The sequence below is a fragment of the Stegostoma tigrinum genome, chromosome 14, assembly GCF_030684315.1.
Source record: "Stegostoma tigrinum isolate sSteTig4 chromosome 14, sSteTig4.hap1, whole genome shotgun sequence".
Taxonomy (NCBI): Eukaryota; Metazoa; Chordata; class Chondrichthyes; order Orectolobiformes; family Stegostomatidae; genus Stegostoma; species Stegostoma tigrinum.
Genome location: NC_081367.1, coordinates 58,075,068 through 58,100,848, shown reverse-complemented (window position 1 = coordinate 58,100,848; position 25,781 = coordinate 58,075,068). Strand labels below are relative to the sequence as shown.

The following is a 25,781-nucleotide window of genomic DNA, read 5'->3' as shown; positions in this document are numbered from 1 at the left end:
GCTCCCCTCCAACAACCCGGAGTCGATGGAGGAGGCGACAGGTGACTCAGGGGAGTGGACGACGGTCCGGAAAGCGAGGAGGAAGGCACGTCAGCGGGCCCAGGAGCCACAAACATCAGGCGGGAAGAGGCAGCTTCAGGGGCGCTATACGAGCGCCCCTGATGAGGGAGATTCAGAGGAGGCCCGCCCAAAGCAGAAGCTAAAGATCTCAAGGGAGAAGGAAAGCAGCACCCCGCTTCCAGGTGACGGGAGGCATCCTGGGCTCCCTCCGACACCCAGTCACGTGCCACTGGGGCAGTGGACGGCCCCCTGGAACTTACAGGCGGGAAGGAGGAAACAGCGCTACCCAGCCTGACCCAGAGCCGGCCTCTCCTGCCTCCGTACCCTCCTGTTTCTGCAGGAGTGCGGGATACTGCACCTCAGCAGGTACGGAAAATGGTCCGGCGCCTGGACCTGTGGGCCTTCAATCGGGTCGGGCGGTAATGACTGTCACTCCTTGGGCCTGGCTATTCTGCTGCGGGGGCGCAACTTCACCATCTCTCAAGTTCAGGAGGTGGTGGGGGGGAGCACCTCCTAGGGGCTGACGTCACCTTCAGGAACGCTCCCCTGAGGCTGATCAACGTGTACGCCCCAGCGGTACGGAGTGAGCGGTTGGCCGTCCTGTAGCGGCTTCCACCCCTGCTGGCTACATCCAGGCCGGTCATCCTAGGCGGAGACTTCAACTGCATCATCGACAGCGGGTGGGGGGAGTCAACTGGACGTCACGTCCAGATTCCAGACTCCGGGTTGTTGGAGGTGTACTATAGTGATGGGCACAGTGAAGGACGCCAAGCTGCTTGACATCTTCAGCGCCCCTGCAGATGGAGTGCAGCGGAGATACAACTGGTCACGGCCAGGCGGGTCTATTCGCTCAAGGATAGACTTCCTGTTTGTGTCACGGGCGTTCTCGGTCAGGTCCACCGGCGTCGAGCCGGTGTTGTTCTCTGACCACTGCCTCCTGCTGGCCGACTGTCACTTACAGGATGACCAGCCGGCCGGCAAGGGGACGTGGAAGCTCAACACGACTCTGTTGACCCCAGAGAACGTCGAGGAGCTTAAGAGGGAGTACGCCGGTTGGAGAACCGTGAAACCCCTCTTTGAGTCTCCAGGCGACTGGTGGGAGACGGTGAAGGAGAACATCGAGAGGTTCTTTTTCCTCAAGGGTGTTCGGAAGGCAAGAGAGAGGCGGGGAAAGCTGTCGCGACTCCAGAAAAGGGTGCAGAACCTGCTCCTTCTACAGTTGATGGGGGTCGATGTCACGGAGGTCCTCCGCGAGGTGAGGGGCCAGCAAGCCTCGCTCTTTGCTGGGAAGGCCTCCAGGATAATCTTCCGGTCCAGGGTCCGCTCCGTGGAACAGGACGAGACGTGCTCGCATTTCTTCTTTCAGACGGTGCACAAAGAGAGCTCTGTGCTTAGCCGGCTGAATGAGGATGACAGCTCAGTGACGTCGTCTCGGCCTGACATTTTGAGGATCAGCAGATCCTTCTATGCCGGATTGTATGACGCGAAGCCCACGGACAGCAGGGCCTCCGAGTCATTCCTGTCGTCTTTCACGGAGGTCTCAGACGTCAGCATGAGGGAGTGGCTGGACCGGCCGATATCCCTGGATGAGCTTACCAGAGCCCTCAAGTCCTTGGAGAGGAACAAGACTCCCGGGAGCGATGGCTTACCGGTCGAGCTGTATTCCGCTCTGTGGGACCTGGTCGGTCAGGACCTGCTGGAGGTGTACGATAGTGCGCTTCGGGCAGGGGAAATGTGCAAGTCCATGAGGAAGGGCATCATCACCCTCATTTACAAGAGGAACGGGGAGAGGGAAGAAATTAAGAATTGGCGTTCCATTTCACTTTTGAACGTGGACTACAAAATCCTGGCCATGGTCATAGCCAACTGGGTCAGGTCTGTCCTGGAGTCGGTGATTCACCCTGACCAATCCTGTGCTGTACTGCGCAGGAAGATCGCTGAGAGCCTCGCGCTCATCAGGGATACGATCGCCTACGTGGAGGACAGGCGGGTGCACACCTGCCTCGTCAGCCTGGACCAGGAGAAGGCCTTCGACAGGGTCTCTCATACTTACATGAGGGACATCCTCTCCAAATTGGGATTCGGGGACGGCATCCGCAATTGGATCCGGCTGCTCTACACCAACATTGTTAGCGCAGTCTCGATCAACGGGTGGGAATCGGACAGTTTTCCCGTCAGATCTGGAGTCAGGCAGGGCTGCCCGCTCTCTCCTGCCTTGGTCGTGTGCTGTGTGGAGACCTTCGCCGTATCCATCAGGAAGGACGTGAGCCTGAAGTGCGTGACTATCCCAGGCAGCGGAGGCCTTCAGGTCAAGACCTCCCTCTACATGGACGATGTCGCCGTCTTCTGCACGGATCGTCGGTCGGTGAGTAGGCTGTTGGACATCTGCGGCCAGTTTGAACTGGCCTCGGGTGCCACAGTCAATAGGGGTAAGAGCGAGGCCATGTTCTTCGGGAACTGAGATGACTGCTCCTTCATCCCCTTCACCGTCAGGACAGACTACCTGACGGTGCTGGGTGTTTGGTTTGGTAGAGCTGGGGCGTGCACTAAGTCTTGGGAGGAGCGTATCACCAAACTGAAGCAGAAACTGGGCAGGTGGACGCTCCAGTCCCTCTCCATCGCGGGTAAGAACCTGGTTGTCAGGTGTGAGGGGCTTTCGGTACTGTTGTATGTGGCACAGGCCTGGCCTATTCCCTGGACCTGTGCCGCTGCGGTCACCCGGGCCATCTTCCACTTCATTTGGGGGTCGAGGATGGACCGGGTCCGCAGGGGCACCATGTACAAAGACCTGGGGAATGGGGGAAAGGGCGAACCGAGCGCCACCCTCCCCTGACGGCTACCTTTGTGTGCGGCTGCATCAAGCTGTGCGTAGATCCTCAGTACGCAAACACCAAGTGTCACTACTTACTGAGGTTCTACCTGTCCCCGGTGTTGCGAAGGATGGGCCTGGCCTCGTTGCCATGGAACGCTCCGAGTAGTTGGATTGTCCCGTACCACCTGTCCCTCATGGAGAAATTTTTGAAAGGAAACACCTTTGACCACAAGGCCGTCAGGCAGTGGTCAGCACGTAGTATCCTCGGGACCCTTCAGGAAAAGGAGAGGGTGGATCCCGTCGTGTGGTTCCCCATGCAGACTGCCAAAGTCGTTTGGCAGAATGCCTCATCGCCAGAACTTTCAAACAAGCACAAGGACATTGCTTGGCTGGCGGTGAGAGGGGCTCTGCCAGTGAGATCCTTTATGCATGCCTGGAATCTCTGCGCCACCGCACGCTGCATTCGAGGCGGCTGCGGGGGGGATGAGACTGTCGATCACCTCCTTCTGGAGTGTGCCTATGCGCAGGAGGTCTGGAGGGGGATGCAGTGGTATTTGTCGAGGTTCGTCCCGAACAGCTCCGTGACGCGGGACTCCGTGCTCTACGGGCTGTTTCTGGGGACGCGCACCGAGACCAACATCAACTGCGCTTGGAGGACCATCAATGCGTTGAAAGACGCTCTTTGGTCTGCCCGCAACTTGCTGGTCTGCCAGCTGAAAGAACTGACCCCGACAGAGTGTTGCAGACTGGTGCACTCCAAGGTCCAGGACTACGTGCTGAGGGACGCGCTAAAGCTTGGGGCAGCTGCCGCCAAGGCGCGGTGAGGAAAGACCACTGTATGAAACCCCTCATTCAGAATAGAAAAAAGGGCGCTATCTGGTAACTGGGCACAGCTGGCGCCTTCCCCAGCTGGTCAGGTGGCCAACGGGCACTGTACGGGGTGACGACTGCCGGGGTATTTTCTTTGCTTTGTTTTTTTTCTTCTTTGTTTGTTTTTTTCCTTTAGTTGGTGTACGTTCCCCTGGGTAACCCGGAGCGGCTTGCATGACTGGGTAGGTGTATAAATATGTTTTATTTTTTGTACATCTTATGAATAAAGTGTATTTTTTCAAATAAAAAAAAGGTGATGAAACGTCTGAAAACGAACCTTCCAGCTCAGCGAGCAAACTCACATCCAGAACCTCAACCTGAGCTACAAATCTTCTCAAAACTCGCTGACAATTGCACGTCCAGATTGTCGCTCAGAGACTGAGATTGTTCGAGAGAGGAAGGCACTGTCACACACACTTACATACGGAGGCTAGCTTCTCACTGACAGACTAAGTAAGGAAGACAGGACACTGTCAAGTCGCAGACAAATAGGTCAGGATCTTCCAGGCCTTAAATGATGTTAGCACTGGCAAGTAATTTAGGAGAATCATGTGAAACTCAGCTTCCCACTGTTAAAAGTAAGAAGTCCCATTTTCCAACCAAGTGAGGAAGAGAGGGATGTGATTTTTGTTCGTGGGCAACAAGTGGGCTATTTGTTGGAGCAAGTTACTGCAGATGCTGGAATCTGTCCTGGAACTAAAAAATGCTGGAAATCACAACCAGTGAGGCAGCATCCATGGAGACAGATCGATCTAACGTTTCGAGTCAAGATGACATTGGTGGTGGGCAAGGTTATTGGTTGGAATCCTGAGGCCTAGGATTTACACGTATTTGGAAAGGCAGGGACTGATTAGGGATGCCAAGATGGCTTTGTGCATGGGAAATCATATCCCACAAACTTAAGTTTTTTTGGAGAAGTAATAAAGAGGGCTGATGAGGACAAAGCAGTGGATGTGATCTTTACTCATTTTTGTAAGGCATTCGACGAGGTTCCTCATGGTGGACTGGTTAGTAAGGCTCAATCACACAGAACAGAGGGAGAACTGGCTACTTGGATACAGAACTGACTCAAAGGTAGAAGACAGGGAGTGGTGATAGAGATAACAAAGTTAACAAAGGAGCACAAAAGCTGACGTTTCGGGCCTAGACCCTTCATCAGAGCTGATAGTGAGTGATCGAGAGTTGCTTTTCAGACTAGAGGCTTGTGACCATTGTGCCGCAAGGATTGGTGTTGGTCCACTGCTTTTTGTCATTTATATAGATGATCCGGGTGTGAACATGGGAGGTATGGTTAGTCAGTTTGCAGATGGCACTAAAATTGGAGGCGTAGTGGACAGCAAAGAAGGTTATTTCAGAGTACAATAGGACCTTAATCAGATGGGCCAATGGGCTGAGGAGTGGCAGATGAAGTTTAATTTAGATAAATGTGAGATAGAAAGGCAAGTCAGGGCAGGGCTTATACACTTACTGGTAAGGTCCTGGGGAGTGTTGCTGAACAAAGAGACCTTGGAGTATGGGTACATAGTTCCTTGAAAGTGGAGTCATAGTTAGATAGGATAGTGAAGGAGGCATGTGACATGCTTGCTTTTATTGGTCAGTGCATTGAGTGGAGGAGTTGGGAGGTCATGTTGCATTCTCTTCACAAAACCTAGATGGTGATAACTGCTGACATGAATGTCGGAGTGAACAGTTGGATAAATCATACAATCCTTACAGTGTGGAAGCAGGCCATTCAGCCCATCGAGTCTAAAGTGACCGTTAAAAATGCATCCTACCCTATCCCTGCATTTCCCACCCTGGACACTATGCCCGGAGGAAACCCACGCAGAAATGGGGGAGAATGTGCAAGCTGCACACAGGTGGAATAAAACACAGGTGCCTGGCACTGTAAGGCATCAGTGCTAACCAGTGAGCCACTGTCCCGCCCTAATCACAGAATCCCTACAGTGCGGAAGCAGGCCACTCAGCCCATATCAACCCTCCAAACAGCATCCTGCCCAGACCCACCCGTTACTGTTTAACCCTGCATTTCCCATGGCTTTCGACACAGCCTGAACATCCCTGAACACTGTGAGCAATTTAGCATGGTCGATTCACCCTAACCTGCATGTCTTTGGACTTTGTGAGGAAACTGGAGCACCCAGAGGAGGCCTACGCAGCCACGGGGAGAATGTGCAAACTCCACACAGACAGTCGCCTGAGACTGGAATCGAACCCAGGTCCCTGGTGCTGTGAGGCAGCAGTGCTCACCACTGAGCCGCCCTCTGTGCAATCTTGGTGACTGCAGCTCAATGCTTGCTCCTGTGGACATCCATCAGATGCCAATTTCTTGGGACACACTCTGTGGGCACTGACTGCATGTGTCCCCTGATCTGCAGAGTCTCCAGATCCTCATTGGCAAAGACAATTACTGCCAGTCTGACATGCCTGGGGCAAAGAAGACAAGCTGATCTTCGAATTTAGCTCTGGCATTAAGAATCTTGAGTAGTCGGTGCCATAAGGGGGCTCAGGTAATGAGCTAAGCTTTGGAAGATGGAGTGAGGAAACTCAATTGACCTTACAGTGAGAAATCTCTATGAATTTCACCAAAAAATGACAATTGTCTGATTTCTGGCAAGTTTCATCGATAAGTTTTGCATTCAAAAGTTGCACTGCAGAGGCTAACAGTTTCAGGGAGCTGCCAGTAAGTGGCACTGTGAGACCAGAAACTTTCAGACATTCCTGCGCAATGCTCCCTTCTCGAAAGCCAAACTGAAATGAAAAGATATCGACCAGCAATGGAATATTTTTGGGAAACTGCAGTCTGCCTGGAAATGAATTAATACATAGTTTCAAACCACAAAGGCGGCTGATGTTCTTGACTGCGCTGATCTTTACGTAATCTCATTTTTCTCCTGAAATTGCTATACCGTGTGATTAGGAGCTCATTTCGTGTGTGACAGAAGGAATCAAGGGCTGTGGGGAGAGTGCAGGGAAGTGGAGTTGAAATGCCCATCAGCCATGATTTAAATGGCGGAGTGGACTTGATGGGCCGAATGGCCTTACTCCCACTCCTATGTCTTATGGTCTTATGGTCTTAACAGAAGGAGTGAAATTGACTTTGGGATAAATGAAAATGAAAAGGCGGATTGCCACACTTACTTCCTGACCTGAGTGGAAGTGAAACTAACCAGAAGAGCTGCCAGAAGAAATTTAACTGTCACCTTGTTCTGGTGTTGGTTTAAATAACTTCTGGCAGGTCTTCTGTTCAGTTTCCAACACCAATTCTATTATACCCTCTGTGACTCAACTTAGCATGAAAGTTTTAATCCAAAATGTCACCTCTTTAAACTTAATTTGCCAACAATATTAGCCAGCCATACTTCATTTATATAGCGCCTTTCACAACCTCAGGATGCTCCAAACCACTTTTCTGGCAGTGAAGTACTTTCATAAATGTAGTCTCTGTGTAACTGTTGAGGTCAAAACATTGAAGATTTTCAAGAAAGATGTTGATATTGTTTTTAAGATTAAAAGATATGAGGAGGAAGCAGGTACAAGGTACTGAGTACGATGACGAGCCATGATCATATTCAATGGTGAACTTATAACCATTGTATTTAAATGGCAAGTCTCTGGTCAATGGTAACCCCCAGGATGTTGATAGCAGGGATTCAGTGATGGTAACACCATTGAATGTCAAAGGCTGGTAGTTAGCTTGTCTTTTGCTGGAGATGGTCATTGCCTGACATTTGTGTGTTGCAAATGAGACTTGTCAGTCCAAGCCTGGATACTGTCCAGGTTTTGCCGCATGTGAACATGGACTGCTTCAGTTTCGGAGGAGTCGCAAATGGTGCTGAACATTGTGCAAACATTGGCAAACATCCCCACTTCTGACCTTATGATGGAGGGAAGGTCACTGTTGAAGCAGCTGAAGATGGTTTGGCCTAGGACACTACCCTGAGGAACTCCTGCATAGATATCCTGGAGCTGAGATGACTGACATACATCAACCATAACCATCTTCCTATGTGCCAGGTCTGACTCTAATCAGCAGAGAGTTTGCCCCTGAATTCACATTGATGCCTGTTTTGTTAGGGCTCCTTGAAGCCACACTTGATTGAATGGAGCCTTGATGTCAAAGGCTACAACTTTCACCTCACCTCTAGGCTTAAGCTGTTATGGTCGTTGTTTGACCAAGGCTGTAAGGAAGTCAGGAGCTAAGTAATCTGAGTGGAGCAATCCTTAACAATCTTGAATCTAGTGGAGTTGTGACCACTGTCTGCAAAATGCTTTCCCACTGCTACTTCAATCACTTATCCCGGCATCATTTTCAAAAATTAAGTTCAGGACCACTCCATCTACTGTTCTGACTAAACCACACACCCCCGGCCCCTGCCCTGGATGCATTTTAAGAGTTCTGCTCTCATCAAACGTCTCATACTTCAACCACCCCAGTTAATGTTTGGGAAGTTGGAATGCCACTCTCATTATTACCTCTCTGCAATGTGCTTAGCTACTTTTCTGTTTTTGTCTTGTGACCCAGTTGATCTAATCACATTTACCCATATGACTGTCCCGAACCTTCAGCCCCTCTTCCTTGATCTAGTGTAATTGGATCAGGAGTGTTGCTTCTCATGCTGGAAGCGAATTCCAAATTGGTTTCAATTTAAATCTCCAGTATTCAATCTTGTAATCATGGCAGAATTTTACAACCCCAAAGGTGGGTTTTTGCAGGTGGAAAGGCCCTCAGACTTCTGTGGATATCCTAACCATTGCCTGTCCCTAATCCGGCCACGATTGTACAGATACTGAGTGGAAAAAGGCCAATCGGCCCCTCGAGTCCATATCAACCCTCCGAAGAACATCCCACCTGCTACCCTCTCCATCTTACTCCTGTATCTAATCCATTTAGCCTGCACATCCCTGGATTCTGAGCAACTTTAGTACCGCCAATCCAGCTAATCTGCACATCTTTGGACTGCGAGGGGAAACTGGAGCACCCAGAGGAAACCCACGCAGACACAGGGAGAATGTGCAAACTCCACACAGACAGTCGCCCGAGGGTAGAAATTGAACCCGGGTCCCTGGTGCTGTGAGGTAGCAGTGCTAACCACTAAGCTGCCATATGTATTACGGGAGATTACGGCTGCCTGATTGTGATTCTACTGAGACACAGAAGATGATGTATTACAGGATCTTACTCTCTCTTGCAGCCCTGTAGCAAGATGAAGTGATGAAAAGATGTTTCTTAACTAAAATTAGTGTTTTCTTCCTTCAGCACACTCTGCAAATATTCATTAGCAGCACATCGATAGTAAGATTATTATAAAACTAATACTCTTCAGGCCAGGATAAGCACTGATGTTTCTCCTGAGCCCCACCAAATTTCTCCTGAATCCCTGACTGAATTATTTAGTATGTGGTGTACTGTATCCACTGTACCCAGTGTGGCTTCCTCTACATTGGGGAAATCAAGCGGAGGCTTGGGGACCGCTTTGCAGAACACCTCTGCTCGGTTCACAACAAACAACTGCACCTCCCAGTCGCGAACCATTTTAACTCCCCCGCCCATTCTTTAGACGACATGTCCATCATGGGCCTCCTGCAGTGCCACAATGATGCCACCCAAAGGTTGCAGGAACAGCAACTCATATTCCGCTTGGGAACCCTGCAGCCCAATGGTATCAATGTGGACTTCACAAGCTTCAATATCTCCCCTTCCCCAACTGCATCCCAAAACCAGCCCAGCTCGTCCCCTCCCCCCACTGCATCCCAAAACCAGCCCAGCTTGTCCCCGCCTCCCTAACCTGTTCTTCCTCTCACCTATCCGCTCCTCCCACCTCAAGCCGCACCTCCATTTCCTACCTACTAACCTCATTCCACCTCCTTGACCTGTCTGTCCTCCCTGGACTGACCTATCCCCTCCCTACCTCCCCACCTATACTCTCCTCTCCACCTATCTTCTCTGCTATCCACCTTCGGTTAGCCTCCCCCTCTCTCCCTATTTATTTCAGAGCCCTCTCCCCATCCCCCTCTCTGATGAAGGGTCTAGGCCCGAAATGTCAGCTTTTGTGCTCTTGAGATGCTGCTTGGCCTGCTGTGTTCATCCAGCTTCACACTTTGTTATCTGGGATTCTCCAGCATCTGCAGTCCCCATTATCTCTGGATTATTTAGTGACTGTTTTATACTGATAGTCCTCAACATGCTCTGCATATGCAATCTATGCAAACTCTTTATCAAAACAAAGATTTCATTTTGTTCATGCTGTTACATTTTATTTTCAAGAGGACAGACTCCAATCTGTCCATCCTCTCCAAACGTGTAGAACCTCACAGTGTTGGTTCTATTCTGCGAATAAAATTTGAATGAAAATGAGGACAAAAAGTCTGGCATGGGGATATTTTTGAAATATTGAATAGAGAAGCCCAGAAAAAAAGTAGACCTGTCAGCCTGGCTGTCTATGAAAGTGGATGGAATGATATATAAAAGTTCAGGGTGTGGAGGGGCCAAATGCTAAAGGATAAGGTGTTTGGAGTTGTACTCCTGATGTTCGGACTGGCTCAGGCCCAGATAGATTTAAATGAGGTCCAGGAGCTGGAATCAGCATGGCCTTTTCTCTTTGTTAAACAGCCCAGTCTCGGTTGCCCTTGAATTAAAGTTGGCATAAATTCTCCCTTCAATGACAAGATGGTTCTACATGATTTTACAGCTATCCCTACTTACCCATCCCTGCTGGGTATAGCCTGAAAAATGCAAAACTATTGACTGAAATCTCACTCATAGAAGCCAACAATATACCGAGTTGAAAAATACGTCATACTAGTACAGAATCCTCTGCCTGCAATGCATGTGTTTTGTAAAGCATGGGTTAAGTACTGAGTAAAACTCTCTCTACACTGACCTAACGAAACTCCCCAACAGCAGGTACACCTTGGGTTCATGTACACAGTAAAGCTTCCTCTACACCGTCCCATTGAACAATCACAGGATAGGTAAAGCACGTAGTCAGATACAGAGTAAAGCTTCCTCTACTCTGTCAAACACTCTCAGGAGGGGTAAAGCACACAGTTAAATATGAACAAAGCTTCCTCTACACTCTCCCCATCAAAAACTCCCAGGACACACCCAACACAGAGTTAGATAACAGAAGCAAAGTTTCTGTGGCACTGTTCCTGTAAAACAGTCCCAGGACAGGTGGGGGCAGCACCGAGTTACAATGTAACAAAGTTAACATTTTAATTCTTTATTTCAAATCACTCATGGAATTGCTTGGACTGTGGAGTAGTTGAATCTGAAACTAGGGCCCTCAATCTAAATAAAGCAAACTCCAAAGATATGAAGTTTGAATAGTAGAGAACAGATAGAGAGCGATTCGTAAAATGGTTGACATTGGATGGCAATAGTTCATATTGAATGAACTTGTGCATGAATTACAACAATTATTCATTCCTGTCTGGCACAAATTAAGGTAGAAAGGTGGCTCAACCACGTTGAGGAGGCTTGCAAAAGAAATTATGGATTGTTTAGATCCAAAAGAGTGGCATAAAATCGCTCAAAAAAAGTCAAAGGACTGGGGCCAAAGCGTTTGACCAATAGGGAAAAATAACAGAAGACAATAAATTTGCAAAAGCTGACAGTAAAAGCTTCTATAAATATGTGAAGAGAAAAAGATTAGTAAAGAGTTACTCCCTTACAATTAGAAACCAGGGGAACTATAATGGGGAACAAAGAAATGGCAGCAGACTTGAAGACATACTTTGGTTCTGTCCACACAAAACAGGGTACAGATAACCCCCCTTAATGTTAGGGAACTGTGAGTCTTGTGAGAGGGTGCAACTGAAGTTAATCAGTATTCACAAGAATATAGTTTAAAGGAAATTAACGGGTTTAAAGGCTGACAAATCACCAGAGCCTGACAACTTATATCCCCCGACTACTATAGGATGTGGTCCTGGAAATATTGAATGCATTGGCGGTTATCTTTCAAAGTTCTATAGACTCTGGCGGTTTTTACAGATTGGAGTGTGGAAAATGTAACGTCACTATTTAAAAAGGGAGGGAGAGAATAAAATTGAACAACAATTGCTTTTTGTGTTTTATATGAATCACCTGGTTGCGAACATGGTATGGTTGGTAAGCTAATAAAATGTGAGGCTGGATGAACACAGCAGGCCAAGCAGCATCTCAGGAGCACAAAAGCTGACGTTTCGGGCCTAGACCCTATCCTCTCTGATGAAGGGTCTAGGCCCGAAACGTCAGCTTTTGTGCTCCTGAGATGCTGCTTGGCCTGCTGTGTTCATCCAGCCTCACATTTTATTATCTTGGAATCTCCAGCATCTGCAGTTCCCATTATCTATGGTTGGTAAGCTTGCAGGTGACACTAAAACTGGAGGTGCAGTGGGCAGCAAAGAAGTTTACCTCAGGGTACAATGGCATCTTGATCAGATGAGCTATTGGGCTGAGGAGTGGCAGATGGAATTTAATTTAGATAAATGTGAGGAGCTGCATTTTGGAAAAGCAAGTCAGGGCAGCACATCCACACTTAATGCGAAGTGCTGCTGAACAAAGTGGCTTTGGAGTGCAGGTTTGTAATTCCTTGAAAGTGGAGTCATAGGTAGAAAGGATGGTGAAGAAGGCATTTGATATGCCATTATTGGTCAGTGCATTGAGCCGAGGAGTTGGGATGTCATGTTATGGCTGTATAGGACATTGGTTCGGCCACTTTTGGAGTATTGCTTACAATTCTGGTCTCCCTGCTATAGGAAGGATATTGTGGAACTAGAAAGGGTTCAGAAAAGATTTGCGAAGATGTTGCTAGTGTTGGGGCTTTTGAGCCTTAGGGAGAGGCTGATTAGCCTGGTGCTAATTTCCCTGGAACATTGGAGGCTGAGGAGTGACCTTGTAGAGTTTATAAAATCACGACAGGTATGGATAGGGTAAATAGACAAGGTCTTTTCCGCAGAGTTGGGGGTCCAAAGGTTTAAGGTGAGAGGGGAAAGATTTAAAAGGGACCTAAGGGGCAACATTTTCACTCAGAGAGTGGTGTGCGTATGGAATGAGCCAGAGAAAGTGGTGGAGGCTGGTACGATTACAACATTTAAAAAGCTTCTCGATGGGTATATGAATCGGAAGGGTTTAGAGGGATATGGCCCAAATGCTGACTAATGGAGCTAGATTTATATAGGACATCTGGTTGGCATGGACGGGTTAGACCGAGGGGTCTGTTTCCATGCTGTACATCTCTATGACTCGATGATTCTCTAACTAACTAGTTAGACAAACGTCACGAGTGGGGAAAGTACCAGAATCAGTTACAAAAGACAAAATAACAGAACATTTGGAGATCATTAACAGGATTGGGGAAAGCCAGTATGGGTTTATGAAAGACAAATCATGCTTTAAAACAAAAATTACTGGAGTTTTTTGAGAATGCAATCAGTAGAATAATAAGGAAGAGCCAGTGGATGTGTATTTGATTTTCAGAAAACATTTGATGACATCCCACATAAAAAGTTAGTGGCCAAAAGTAAAGCAAATGGGATGGAAGTAATATGTTGGTCTGGACTGGGAACTGGTTGACAAACAGGAAACAGAGTAGGAGTAAATGGGTCTTTATCCAAATGGCAAGCATTTTCTTGTCAGGTATCGTAAGGAACAGTGCTTGGGCTTAAGCTATTCACAATATTTTTAAATGACCTGGATGAGGGACACAATGCAACATTTCCAAGTTTGCTGTTAACACCAAGGTGGGCAGGATTGTGAGTTGTAAGGAGGATGCAAAGAGGCTTCAAAGTAAATTGGAGTTGAGTGAGTGGGCAAGCATAAAGTAGATGCCGTACAAATGGTTAAAGGTAAAGTTATACAGTTCAGTGTGAAAAACAGAAAAGTGGAGTATTATTTAAATGGTGGTAGATCGGAAAAGTGGATATACAATAGGATCTTGTATGTTCTTGTACACCTAGCAATGGAAGTAGACAGGTAGGTGTAGCAAGTAATTAAAAGGGCAAATGGTATACTGGCCTTAGTTGCAAGGGGTTTGGAGTTCTGAAGTAGGTCTGTTTTATTGTAGTTATACATGGGCTTGGTGAGATTCCACCTGGAATACAGTGCACAGTTTCACTCTCCCTACCTCAGAAATGATGTACCTGCCATCAAGGGAGTGCAGCAGAGGTTCTTTGGGTCAATACTGGGGATAGTGGAACTGTTCTATGAGAATGGATTGATTTCATTATGCTCAATAGATTTTAGTAAGGTCAGAAGGGATCTGAGTGAAGCAACTAACATTCTAACAGGGCTGGACAGATTAAATGCAGAAAGCCCTGTTTTCCCCGGTTGGGGAGTCTTGAATAAGGGGTTACAATCTCAAGATGGGGAGAAGGCTAGGTCATTTATGATTGGGTAGTCAACCTGTTGAATTCTCTATCACAGAAAGTAGTGGAGGCTAATTGGCTAAATATATTCAAGAAAGAGATTACTTTTTTGAGATTTTAAATGCATCGAGGGATATGGCAAGAAAACAGGAATATTATATTGCATTAGAGGATCATCCATGATCATATCGTTTGGCAGAGCAAAGGGTGGAAGGCCTATTCCTGCTCACAGTTTCTCTGTTTACTCTCCCAGATCTCTGCAATGCTCTAACTCTGACCTCCTGTGAACCACCATTTGTTTTAACTAGCCATCCTTTCAGCAAAGAGTATAAACTCTGGGATTACTCCCAAACCGTCTCCCAAACTCTCGCCCTTGAAGATGCTCCTTAAGGCCCAGTTCTTTGATGTAGCTTTAAATGCCTGGTCCATATCTTGGGGAGAGATAGTAGGAACTGCCAATGCTGGAGAATCTGAAATAGCAAGATGTAGAGCTGGATGAACACAGCAGGCCAAGCAGCATCACAGGAGTACGAAAGCTTTCCTGCTCCTCTGATGGTGCTTGGCTTGCAGTGTTCATCCAGCTCTACACCCGGTCCATATTTTGGGTTTTTCTTTGGTCTGGTTTCATTCCCCTAAAATGCTTTGGGCATTAGAATTGCTGTATTAGACTCCAATATTTAATCACATATAAGTTCCTGCTACATTTAAGTGTTTCAGATCGTTGTGCATTAAATTGGTGCTTAATGTAAATACAAGATGGTATAAAACCAGCCCACCTGCTTTAGTCATGGACACTGACTGACATACAGATTTGAAGAAACTCAGGAAGGGTCTTCAATGGTCTCACTGATTGTCTCTGTATACACGACTGTGCCAGAAACCAGAACATTGATATTCAAATACATTGGTACCCAGCTCAGAATATTTTAGCCGATTCGTTTCTGTGACTGGCAGTGATGATGAGGTTTGCATGAGGACTGATCAGGGTGAATCAGAGCTATGGGATCAATGAAGCTTATCTCTGGAAGTTTTCAGTTATTTCTTTGATAAGCTGCTCTCCTCTTTCCATACAGAGCAATTGGTCCTGTTATCTACGGGACCAGCTGTTCTCTCTGGCTTTAATAGTTTGCATTTCAATCGTAGATTTCACCAACTCAGAACATCCCAAGTGCTATGGAAATGCTGAAGGGTTTTTGAAGTGTAATATATGAAATTTGGCAGATAATTTAATAAGAGCAAGATACCTCCAATAGTCTTGTGATAATGGCGAGATAATGTATTTTAGAAACATACAACATGAGCAGGCCATTCGGCCCACTGAACCCACTCTACCATTCAACATGATCATGGCTGAATTCTAAGTCAATGCAATTCTTTTACTCTTTTCCCATTCCAATTGATGTCTCTGGCCTTTAGAAATTTGTTTCTTTCTTAAATATATTCAGTGGCTTGGCTGACATAACCTCCTGTGATAGAGAATTCCATGTGTTCACTACCCTCCGAACAAGGCCATTTTTCCTTCTCTCAGTGCAAAATGACTCACCATGTCCAGGGGTGACATCACTTCTGCACCTTGTCTTTCCAGCCCTGTCAGATTTTTGTGTATTTCAATGAGGTGTCCTTTTATTCCTCTAAGCTCTGTCAGCCCCAGTCAACCCAATCTCTTCTTATAGGACAAAGGCGCCATCCCAGGAAACAGTCTGATCGCGTTGTTTGAGGGATGAATACTGGCGGCAGAATTATGTTGAATTAGTCGATTAGCCATGGCCATTTTGAATGGCAAAGTGGGCTCCCTGGGCCGAATGTTTTGCTCCAACTTTTATTTTCTATGTTTCTAAATAGCTGATCTGGCCATTATCATAATGCCACTTGTGGCCAGCACAATGGTTGGGAGATCCCTTGTTGATGTTCCTCCTAGGAGGACAAGCGGAGCCTCAGTTTAAGGTTCCCTTGGAGAGTTAGCATCTCCAATCGTGAAGAATTCCCTGATGACCAACATTGAGAACCATTAGCCTATTTATTTTGTAAAGCCTATCTGGGAATGAATGGAAAGTGCAGTTTGATATTTCTCAATAATTTTCTTCCTATTCTCTCAGATAACAATAAGCACCATCCTCATTGCCAAGTCCTGAAGGTTATGGTGCCCTGATAGGGAGAGACCCTCATCTTTACCATCTTGACAGTTCATTTTGGTGAGCTATTTAACTGCTTGTGGCATCATTTTTCAAGCTGCTGCAGTCCACACACAATCCCAATGTGGGTTCAATGGTCTGCCTATGATTGGCCCAGATCACTGTGGACTCTCCTACCTGTAAACCTTCATAATCTTTTGATGAACCTGAATATTTGAAGATGGTTCTGAGAGTCAAATTTTCCAAGGCAGCTCAACCTGAGCAGGATAAAGATACAACATGCTGGAAATACTCAGCAAGTCTGATGGCACCTGGAGATAGAGAAATAGAGTTAACTTTTCAGATCAATAACCTTTCATCACAACTCCTATTCAGGTCTCATACACATATGGCCCAATGCCTACGACTCAGTGTGTGAGTGTGTACCATTTTATATGCTGCTGCCAAGAATTCAATACAGGCTTGAATGTACAGCTGCACAGATAAGAACTTAAGAAGTGGGAGTAGGAGTTGGCAACTCAATCCCTCAAATTTGCCCCACCATTCAACAAGATAATGTCTGATCTTCCCCCAACCACTACAGCTCTTTTAAGCCAGCTCCTCAGAACCCTCACCTCACCCCTATTTCAGCAATCTATTTACCTCCTCTTGGACCATAGCATTTTGTAACAACAGATGTTAGGCCAACTGACACTTACCTGGAGTGGTGTGGTTTCAATAATACTCAAAGAACTCCACACCATTCAGGACAAAGCAGCCCGCTGATTGTTATCTTGTGCACCCACCTTCTTCATTCATTCTTTCCACCCGTAATGCACCCCAGCAGCAGCAGCTGTATGTACTGCCCACATGACACGTTGTATTAAATCATCAAGGATCCTCTGAAAGTACCTTCCAAGCCCATGACCACAACCATCTAGAAGGATAAGGGTAGCAGATGTCTGGGAACACCACAACCAAACTACTCACCATCCTGACTTGGAAATATTATCACTGTTCCTCCAGTGTTGGCAGGTCAAAATCCTGGAATTCCACAATCTATTTGGATTTGTGGAAGGCCTTTGACAAGTTGTTACATAAGTGGCTGTTAAATAAGATAAAAGTCTATGGTGTTTGGTGCACAGATTAACTGACTGGCAGAAGTCAGAGAGTGGGGATAAAGGGGTCTTCTTCAGGATGGCAGCTGGTGACTCGTGGAGTTCCGCAGGGGTCAGTGTTGGGACCACAACTATTCACAATATATGTTAATCCCAGCTGGGCAAAGGAGCCGATGGCATTGTTGCTAAGTTTGTAGGAGGCACAAAGATGTGTAGTGAGACAAGTAGTATTGCAGGGAGGCTGCAGAAGGACTTGGACAGGCTAGGAGAGCAAGGTAAAGAAGTGGCAGATGGAATGCCACGTGGGAAAGTGTGAGGGTGTGTACTTTGTTCAGAAAATTAGAGGAAAAATAGTCGACTATTTTCAAAATAGAGAAAGCCTTTAGAAATCTGAAGCGCGAAGGGAATTAGGAGACCTCGTTCAGGATTCTTGTTTTGTTAACAGGCGGGCAGTTAGCAATTCGGAAGACAAACGCAATTTTAGCATTCATTTCAAGAGGACGAGAATGCAAAAGCAGGGATGAGCTGCTGAGGCTGCTTTAGGCTCCGATCAGACTGTATTTAAAACATTGTGAGCAGTTTTGGGCCCAGTAACTAATGAAGAATGTGCTGCCTTTGGAGGGAGTCCAGAGGAGATTTACAGGCCTGTCACATGAGGAGTGATTGAGGACTCTGGGTCTGTATTTGATGAAGTTTAGGACAATGAAGGGGAGATCTCATTGAAACATACAGAATACTGAGAGGCCTGACTAGAGTGGACGTGGAGTGAATGTTCCCACTAATAAGAGAGACTAGGGCCTGAGAGCTCAGCCTCAGAGTCAGGGGATGACCCTTTAGAACTGAGATGAAGAGGAATTTCTTTGGCCAGAATGTGGTGAATTGGTTAAGCTAATTACTGTGTAGGCCATGTCATTGAGTATCTTTAAGACAGAGATAGATAGGCTCTTGATTAATAAGAGGGCTACCGAGGAAAGGCAGGAGAATTGGGTTGAGAAACACATAAGCCATAACTGAATTGTAGAACAGGCTCAATGGGCCAAATGGCCTAATAGTTCCTCTATATCTTGCAGTCTTATGGAAAACACTTTCCTTGGCTGGTGTACACAACCACAATGGCCAGCAGCTTAGTAATAGGCACCAGTGGTACAAACAACAACCCAGAATGACAGAGATAGTAGGAACTGCTGATGCTGGAGAATCCGAGATAACAAGGTGAAGGGCTGGATGAACACAGCAGGCTAAGCAGCATCAGAGAAGCAGGAAGACTGATGTTTCAGGTCTGGACCCTTTGTCAGAAATCAGAAATTCAGAAATTTCTGAAGAAGGGTCCAGATCTGAAATGTCAGCTTTCCTGCTCCTCTGATGCTGCTTGGCCTGCTGTGTTCCTCCACTCTGCACCTTGTTAACCCAGAATGACACTATGTAGCTGCACAGAGCTGAACGTATTTATTAAACATCAGCTCTTCAATCATCAGCAACCTACACCACGTGAAGACACTTTGTTTGAAATGCATTGTTCACTGCATGACGGTTATCTGCCGTAGCGTGAAGATTAACAAAGCTCCTTAGACAGGACCTTCCAAACCCATTACCAACACATCCCAGAAGGTCAAGGACAACAGATACACAAGAACAGCACCACCTTGAAATTCACCTCCAAGCCACACGCCATTCTAACTTGTTCCTTCAGTGTCACTGAGACAAAATCCTGGGTCTCACTGTTCGACTATATCTCTCAATAACTGTGAATCTAAAATTACTTTACATTAAAATCAGATAAGGTGTGAAGAGGTGCCATAAACTGCTTCCATTTCTGTTCAAAACTGAGAGAACTGTGGATACTGGGAATCAGAAACAAATTCAGAAGTTGCTGGAAAAGCTCAGCAGGTCTGGCAGCGTCTGGAGAGAGAAATCAGTTAATGTTTCAGGTCCAGTGACTCTTCCTTAGAGGAAGGGTCTATTTCTGTTCGGCAAGCTAGGTTAAAATCATGGAATTTGCGATATTTGTCTACTTGCATGTGCGCTTGTACAAAGCTATCTCTAACTGCCTGCATTGTTTGTGTGCGAGTGGCACGCAGAGAAAGGGAGAGTTCTTCCCTTTATTCTTTCAAGCTGTTGCTGGCAAGACCAGCATTTGATGCCTATCCCTAATTGCCCTCATCATTAGGCAGTTAAGAGTCAGCCACATTGTTGTACATCTAAAATCATCCAGATTAACAGCCCAGTGATGCATCTAGACCTGCTGAGTTTCGCTGGCAATTTATCTTTTGTATAAAGAATCACAGAATTGTTAAAGTACAGAAGGAGACCATTGAGGCCATTAGGAAATGAACATCTCACCTCATGTCTTTCTTCTGTCTTTTCTCCATCTTTTTCAAATGATAATTTAATTCCTTTTGGAAATCCCCAATTAATTGTAGCTACCTCTACCACACTCTCAAGCAGTCCATTCCAGACTCTAACCATTTGCTGCATGGAAAATGTTTCATGAAATCATCTTTGCTTCTTTTATAGACTACTTTGAATCTGTCTCACCATACTTAAAATTCTTTAAATGGGAACCTTTTCTCACTGTTCAGTCTGTGCACACACCTCTTCCCCACCCCACGTTTAACACAGACAATCCAGCTAACCTGCACATCTTTGGACTGTGGGAGGAAATTAGAGCACCCAGAAGAAGCCCACACAGAGACGGTGCGAATGTGGGGTAAACTCTACACACACACACACACACACACACACACACACACACACACACACAGGAACTGAGAGGCAGTGGTGCTAACCACCGAGCCACTGTGTTGCCATGGTTTTAAAGTAAACCAATCCCTGCTTCTCCAATCTATCCTTACACCTGAAGTGCCTCAACCCCGGCTCCATTCACATAAACCTTTCTCCAATGCCTTACCTCCTTTTCAGATCTGAATGCAGTACTCCAGCTCAGGCCAACATAGTGCCTTTGCAAGTTATGCATCATGTACTTGATCTTGTGCTCTCTTCCCCTATTTATGAAGCCCAGAATACTGTATGTATTTTTAACGGCTCACTCTCTACTATCCTACCAACATTAATGACTTACACACATAAACCCCTAGAAATTATATTTCAGAATTCCAATACTTGCAGTCCTTTTTTTCTGTTTTTTTCTTCAAGTTAGGGGAAATTAGGAGACCTGCCAATGTTGTTTGCAGCAGCCTAGGCAATTTAGCTCTTTTTTGATAAAACCTCGTGAAATTGATCAGTCGAACATCAGTCATTTCTCCTTTGCAACTTTCTCTCCAATGAGAGGAGCCATTCATTGAAACAGTTTGTCTCCCACCCCCAGGCTGTGCCTTACTCCAAACCTGCTGTCCAAGATTTATAATCAGACAGTTTGTACACTAACCTGCACAGTCTGCGTTTTCACCCCTCCCCCTGCTCCCCACTGGCCCCCACCCTCTCTCTCTCTCTCTCTCTCTCTCTCTCTTTCTTTGAGTAATTGTGTGTGAGTTAGCTGGGAATCTATCAGTTAGGAGCTGCAATCTCCTTCGTTGGTTGTGGCAGGGCAGAGCTCTCTGTCTGTTTATCAGTTGGGGGATAATGAGAGACTGTGATCTGCTTCGCGTTCCTTTCTCTTTGTGGTTCTCCTCCAGTAACTATTTCACACAAAACAGCCACTTATTTAGTGTTTCAATGGATTTCCATTCACGCTCAGACCAAAGGGCCAGTTAAAATCTGGACAAAAGGTAAGAATCCTTCAGTACTCAGCATAGAGAGTGGCCTCTCAGCATCTCTATCTGAGAGATTTATTGCTTCTGCAGTTTTTTTTCACTTTGCCAATGTTTAATTTTAGTCATTATCAATAATTTTATCATTTGACTACTAATTTCATTTGTTTTCATTTTTGGTAATTTGTTTTGATTATTTTCAGTATGTTTATCATGATTGCTTATAATCTGATGAATATCTCTGTTTGTTAACTTTCAATGTGAGCTTTCCAGTAACTCTGTCTCTATTCCTGGATTATTGTTTTTGTCTGTCAGTGTCTCGGTCTCTATATTGTTGCCTCTCTCTCTCTATCTCTGTCCCTGCATACTTGCTTCTCTCTTTCTGCATGTTAGCCTCTGTTTCTTTCTGGTTTAATCTGTCTCTCTCTCTCTCTGCTGGTCTCAGTCTCTCTCTGTTTCTGTCTCTCTCTTCGTGTTAGCCTCAGTCTCTCTCTCTCTGTGTGTGAGCCTTTGTCTCTCTCTCTCTGTGAGCCTTAATCTCTCAGTCTTTCTGTCCTAGCTTTGTTCACTTTTCCTCTGAGTTAGCCTCAATTTCTCTCTGTCTTTGTCTCTGTGTTAGCCTCAGTCTTTGTCTCTCCCTGTGTGTTAGCCTCAGTCTTTCCCTCTCTCTTTTTTAGCCTCGGTCTCCCTCTGTCACTCTATCATTCTGCTTTAGCTTAATTTTCTCTCTGTCCCTCTACTTCTATGTGACAGCCTATGGTATTATTTGCCCCTCTTTCTCTGGCTTGAATTTGGGTTTCTCTTTGAGCGCAGCTCTCCTTCTCTCCCTCTTTCTCAATCTTTCGTTTTGTCTCAGGGAAATAAAGCAAGCACAGACTCTGTGCAGGATTTTGGTTCATTTTTGAGCTGGATTTTGTTTGTGGAATATGAGACGTTTTCTTGAATCTGAAGGGAGCCCATAGCCTGGGAAGACAGGAACTCTGGCATGCAGGGAACGGGGTCTGGGACGATGGGTGGGTGCCTGTAAAATGCAGTTCTTGAGCTGAGGACAGTACGACAAAGAGGAACATAATTACCCACGGACAAAATACAGGAGAAGAACAGGGAACTACGGAGAGTGATAGAGCCAGTGGTAGAGACATCAGTGACAGGGAACTGCAGGGGTAGAGAAAGATGGAAAGAAAGAGATGGATGTAGGTAATTAAAGAGGTTCAGACATGAAAAGGAAAGAAACTTGTGGAGAAAGAGAGAGATAGAGAGACACTGTTTCTGGGCAGACCAAGTGCCTGGCTGTGAATGGTAATTTTCTCCCTCCTCTCCTTTAGAGATAAAATGTGGCCAGAAGATGTTCCTAACTCTGGGATTCGGCAGATTGGTCCAGTCTTCAGTTTCCTGCGCTCTCCTAACTTCCTTTGGCTGCTGAGATGGTGAGGACTTCTAACAGTCTTGCCCATGCAGTCTGACAGTGCACTTGGACTTCCTGCCAATTACCCCAGGCCCATGTTGTGTTAGCAGCATGTCCAACCGCTCCACCAACATGAACTGTAGTCAGAACTGCAGCTTCTACGACATAGACTATTTCGATGTTTACTCTGCTTATCCTGTCAATCTCTTCCCCATTCCTATCTTGACCGGAATCACCATTACCTGCATTCTGTTGGCATTGATTGGCATCAGCGGGAATGTCATGACTATCCTGATTATGCTGAAGTTCAAGGACATGAGGACCACGACTAACTTCTACCTATCCAGTATGGCTTTCTCCGACCTCTTCATCTTTGTGTGCATGCCCCTGGACTTGTACAGGATTTGGCAGTACAGGCCCTGGAACTTTGGCAGTTTGCTCTGTAAGCTGTTCCAGTTTGTCAGTGAGAGTTGCACTTACTCCACAATTCTCAACATCACGGCCTTGAGTGTGGAGAGATACTTTGCCATTTGCTTCCCACTCAAGGCCAAAGTGGTCATCACTAAGAGCAGGGTCAAAGGGCTTATCTTTTTCCTCTGGTCAGTGGCGTTTGTCAGTGCAGGGCCCATCTTTGTCTTGGTTGGGGTCGAGCACATAAATGGAACTGACCCCCTGCTGACTAACGAGTGCAAAGCCACGGAGTACGCTGTCAAGTCTGGCCTCCTGAATATCATGGTGTGGGTGTCCAGCATCTTCTTCTTCCTGCCCGTCTTCTGCCTTTCAATACTCTACAGTTTAATTGGGAGGAAGTTGTGGCGACGCAAGAGGGAGAGCGTTAGACCCAGCATCAGCAGCAGAGAGAAGAACAACAAGCAGACGGTGAAAATGCTCGGTAAGCATGCAGAGAAAGGGCCTATCTTTCAGTAGCGTCTTTCACAACTGTGGGGCATCCCAAAACCTTTCCAGCCACAAAGTACTTTATAATCACAAGCACCAGGATTTTGTTTTCTGCAGTGTGTCTCGATTATTTTGCTACTCTTCAATCTAATACCACAGGATTCCTGATTCTATGTTCCTGAAAAGCAGAGGCTCTGAGTATTTTCAAAATGGAGGTAGATCGATTCTTGATAAGCAAGATGATTAAAGGTTCTCAAGGGTAGGTGGGAATGCAGATTTAAAATTACAACCAGATCAGCTATGATCTTATCAAATGTTAGTCTGGAGGGCCTGAATTGCGTATTCCTGCGCCTAATTTATATGTTTGTATATTCCTGAAGCTGAGTGATAAAGGATAACGTCGGAGTCAATCTTTATACATATTTGTGTATTTATGCTAAAGATATAAAGCAAAACATACACCTCGTAATCCAATGGTTGCCATTTCAGTCAAATTATGAAGGTACAAGTGACAGGGAGCCCCAACCCAGATTTCTGTGTTTCTTTCTCTTAACTCTAACTTGAACACACAGCCTTCTTGACCAAGCTGTATGTGTTGTACCTTACACTTGAGAGAAAGATTGTACACAGAAACAAGTCTCTTGAGTCTTCAAAGTGTGTCCACTGTTGACAAGGCCTAAGTTAGGAATGTGACAGAATACTCCCCATTTGCCTTGATGGGTGAAGTTTCAACAACAGCCAAGTAGCTTGACAATATCCAGAACAAAGCAGTCCTGTTGATTGGCACCCCAGTGATCCCTGTCAACATTCACTCACTTTGCTATCAATGCACAGTGGCAGTATTATGTGCCATCCAGAGGATGCACTGCAAAAACTCACCAGTCCCTTTTGACAGCATTTTCCAAGTCTGTGACATCTACCATGTAAAAGGACAAGAGCAGTTGTTTCATGGAACATGATTAATGAGGACAGAGCAATGGATGCTGTCCACATGGACTTTAGCAAGGTCTTTGAGGAGGTCCCTCATGACAGGCTGATACACTAAGTCACATGGGATCTGTGGTGAGCTGATAAGATGGACATAGAACTGGCTTAGTCATAGAAGACAGAACATAATGATGGACGAGCATTTTCTGACTGGAGATCAGTAATTTCCACAGTGATCAGTGCTGGGACCCTGTGTTGCTTGTAATATATATAAATGATTTAGAGGAGAATCTAGATGGTCTTATTAGGAACTTTGCGGATGCAACAAAGGTTGATGGGAGCTGGGGACAGTGAGGAGTATTGCTAGAGGATACAGCAGGATATAGATAGACTGGTTACTTGAACTGAGAAATGGCAGATGGAATTTAATCCAGACAAATATTTTTTGGAAGGTCCAATACAGTAAATGGTAGAGCCATTAGAAACAATAACATCCAGGGCATACAGGCCCACAGTTCCCTGAAAATGGCAACTCAAGTCGATAAGCTGGCTAAGAAGGCATATAACATGCTTTCCTATATCAGTCAGGGCACTGAGTAGAAAAATTAGCAAGTCATGTTGCAGTTAGTTTTAGTTAGACCACATTTGGAATATTATATACAGTTCTGGTTGCCACAGCACCAGAAGAATGTCACTTTAGAGAGGGCACAGAAACAGTTTACCAGGATATTGCCTGGTTTGAAGCATATTAGCTATGAGGAGAGATTGGACAAGCTTGGTTTGTTTTCACCTGAACATCAGAGGCTGAAGGGTGAAGTTTACAAAATTGTGAGAGACATGGATAGAATGGGTATTTAGAGTCTTTTTCCTGAGTTGGAATGTCAATTACTAAAGGAGACAAGTTGAATATAACAGGGGTAAGTTTAAAGGAAATGTGAAAGGCAAGCTTTTTACACAGAAAGTTGTAAATAGCTGGAATGCGCTGCTGGAGGAGGTGGTAAGAACAGATGTTATAGCATGAAGCAACTTGACATATACATGCATAGACAGGGAATAGAAGGATAACGACTGCACAGTTGCATAAGGTTTTTGGTGCAGAAAGGCGTAAAGTATTGGCACAAGGTTGCTGTGCTGTACTGTTCATTGAACTTTGTTCTCTGTATCTCCACCTGCAAGCTCTCATCCCAGTCATACACCATACTGCTGGTCCTTCGCATTGCAAGCTCAAAATCCTGGAACTTGTCCTCTAACAGCACTGCGTGTAGCAGCTCACATTGACACTGAAGCAGCCATAAATTTCCAAGTCAGGACGGTAAGTGGCTTAGATGGGAACTCACAGGTGGTGGTGTTTCCATGTATGTGCTGCTCTTGTCCTTCTACATGATAGGGCTAGAGGACTTGATGGACCCTTTGAGAGAAATTTGATGTTGTGCATTGTATAGATGGTATACTTTGCCACTATGTTGCGTACATCGAGGAGTGAGCAACATAATAATTGAGCCAGTTTTACTATTTGAGACA

General features: G+C 45.8%; 1 protein-coding gene across 1 annotated transcript in view; it reads left to right on the top strand.

Moving 5' to 3' along the window:
- The first annotated feature begins 20,847 nt into the window (after positions 1 to 20,847).
- The window catches only part of ghsra (growth hormone secretagogue receptor a), a 47,618-nt gene continuing 42,684 nt past the window's right edge, over positions 20,848 to 25,781 (top strand). The window contains exons 1-2 of the mRNA XM_048542469.1: positions 20,848 to 21,049; positions 22,357 to 23,328. Coding sequence (XP_048398426.1) covers positions 22,548 to 23,328 — 781 coding nt within the window. The 5' untranslated portion in view covers positions 20,848 to 21,049; positions 22,357 to 22,547. The remainder of the gene's footprint in view (positions 21,050 to 22,356; positions 23,329 to 25,781) is intronic.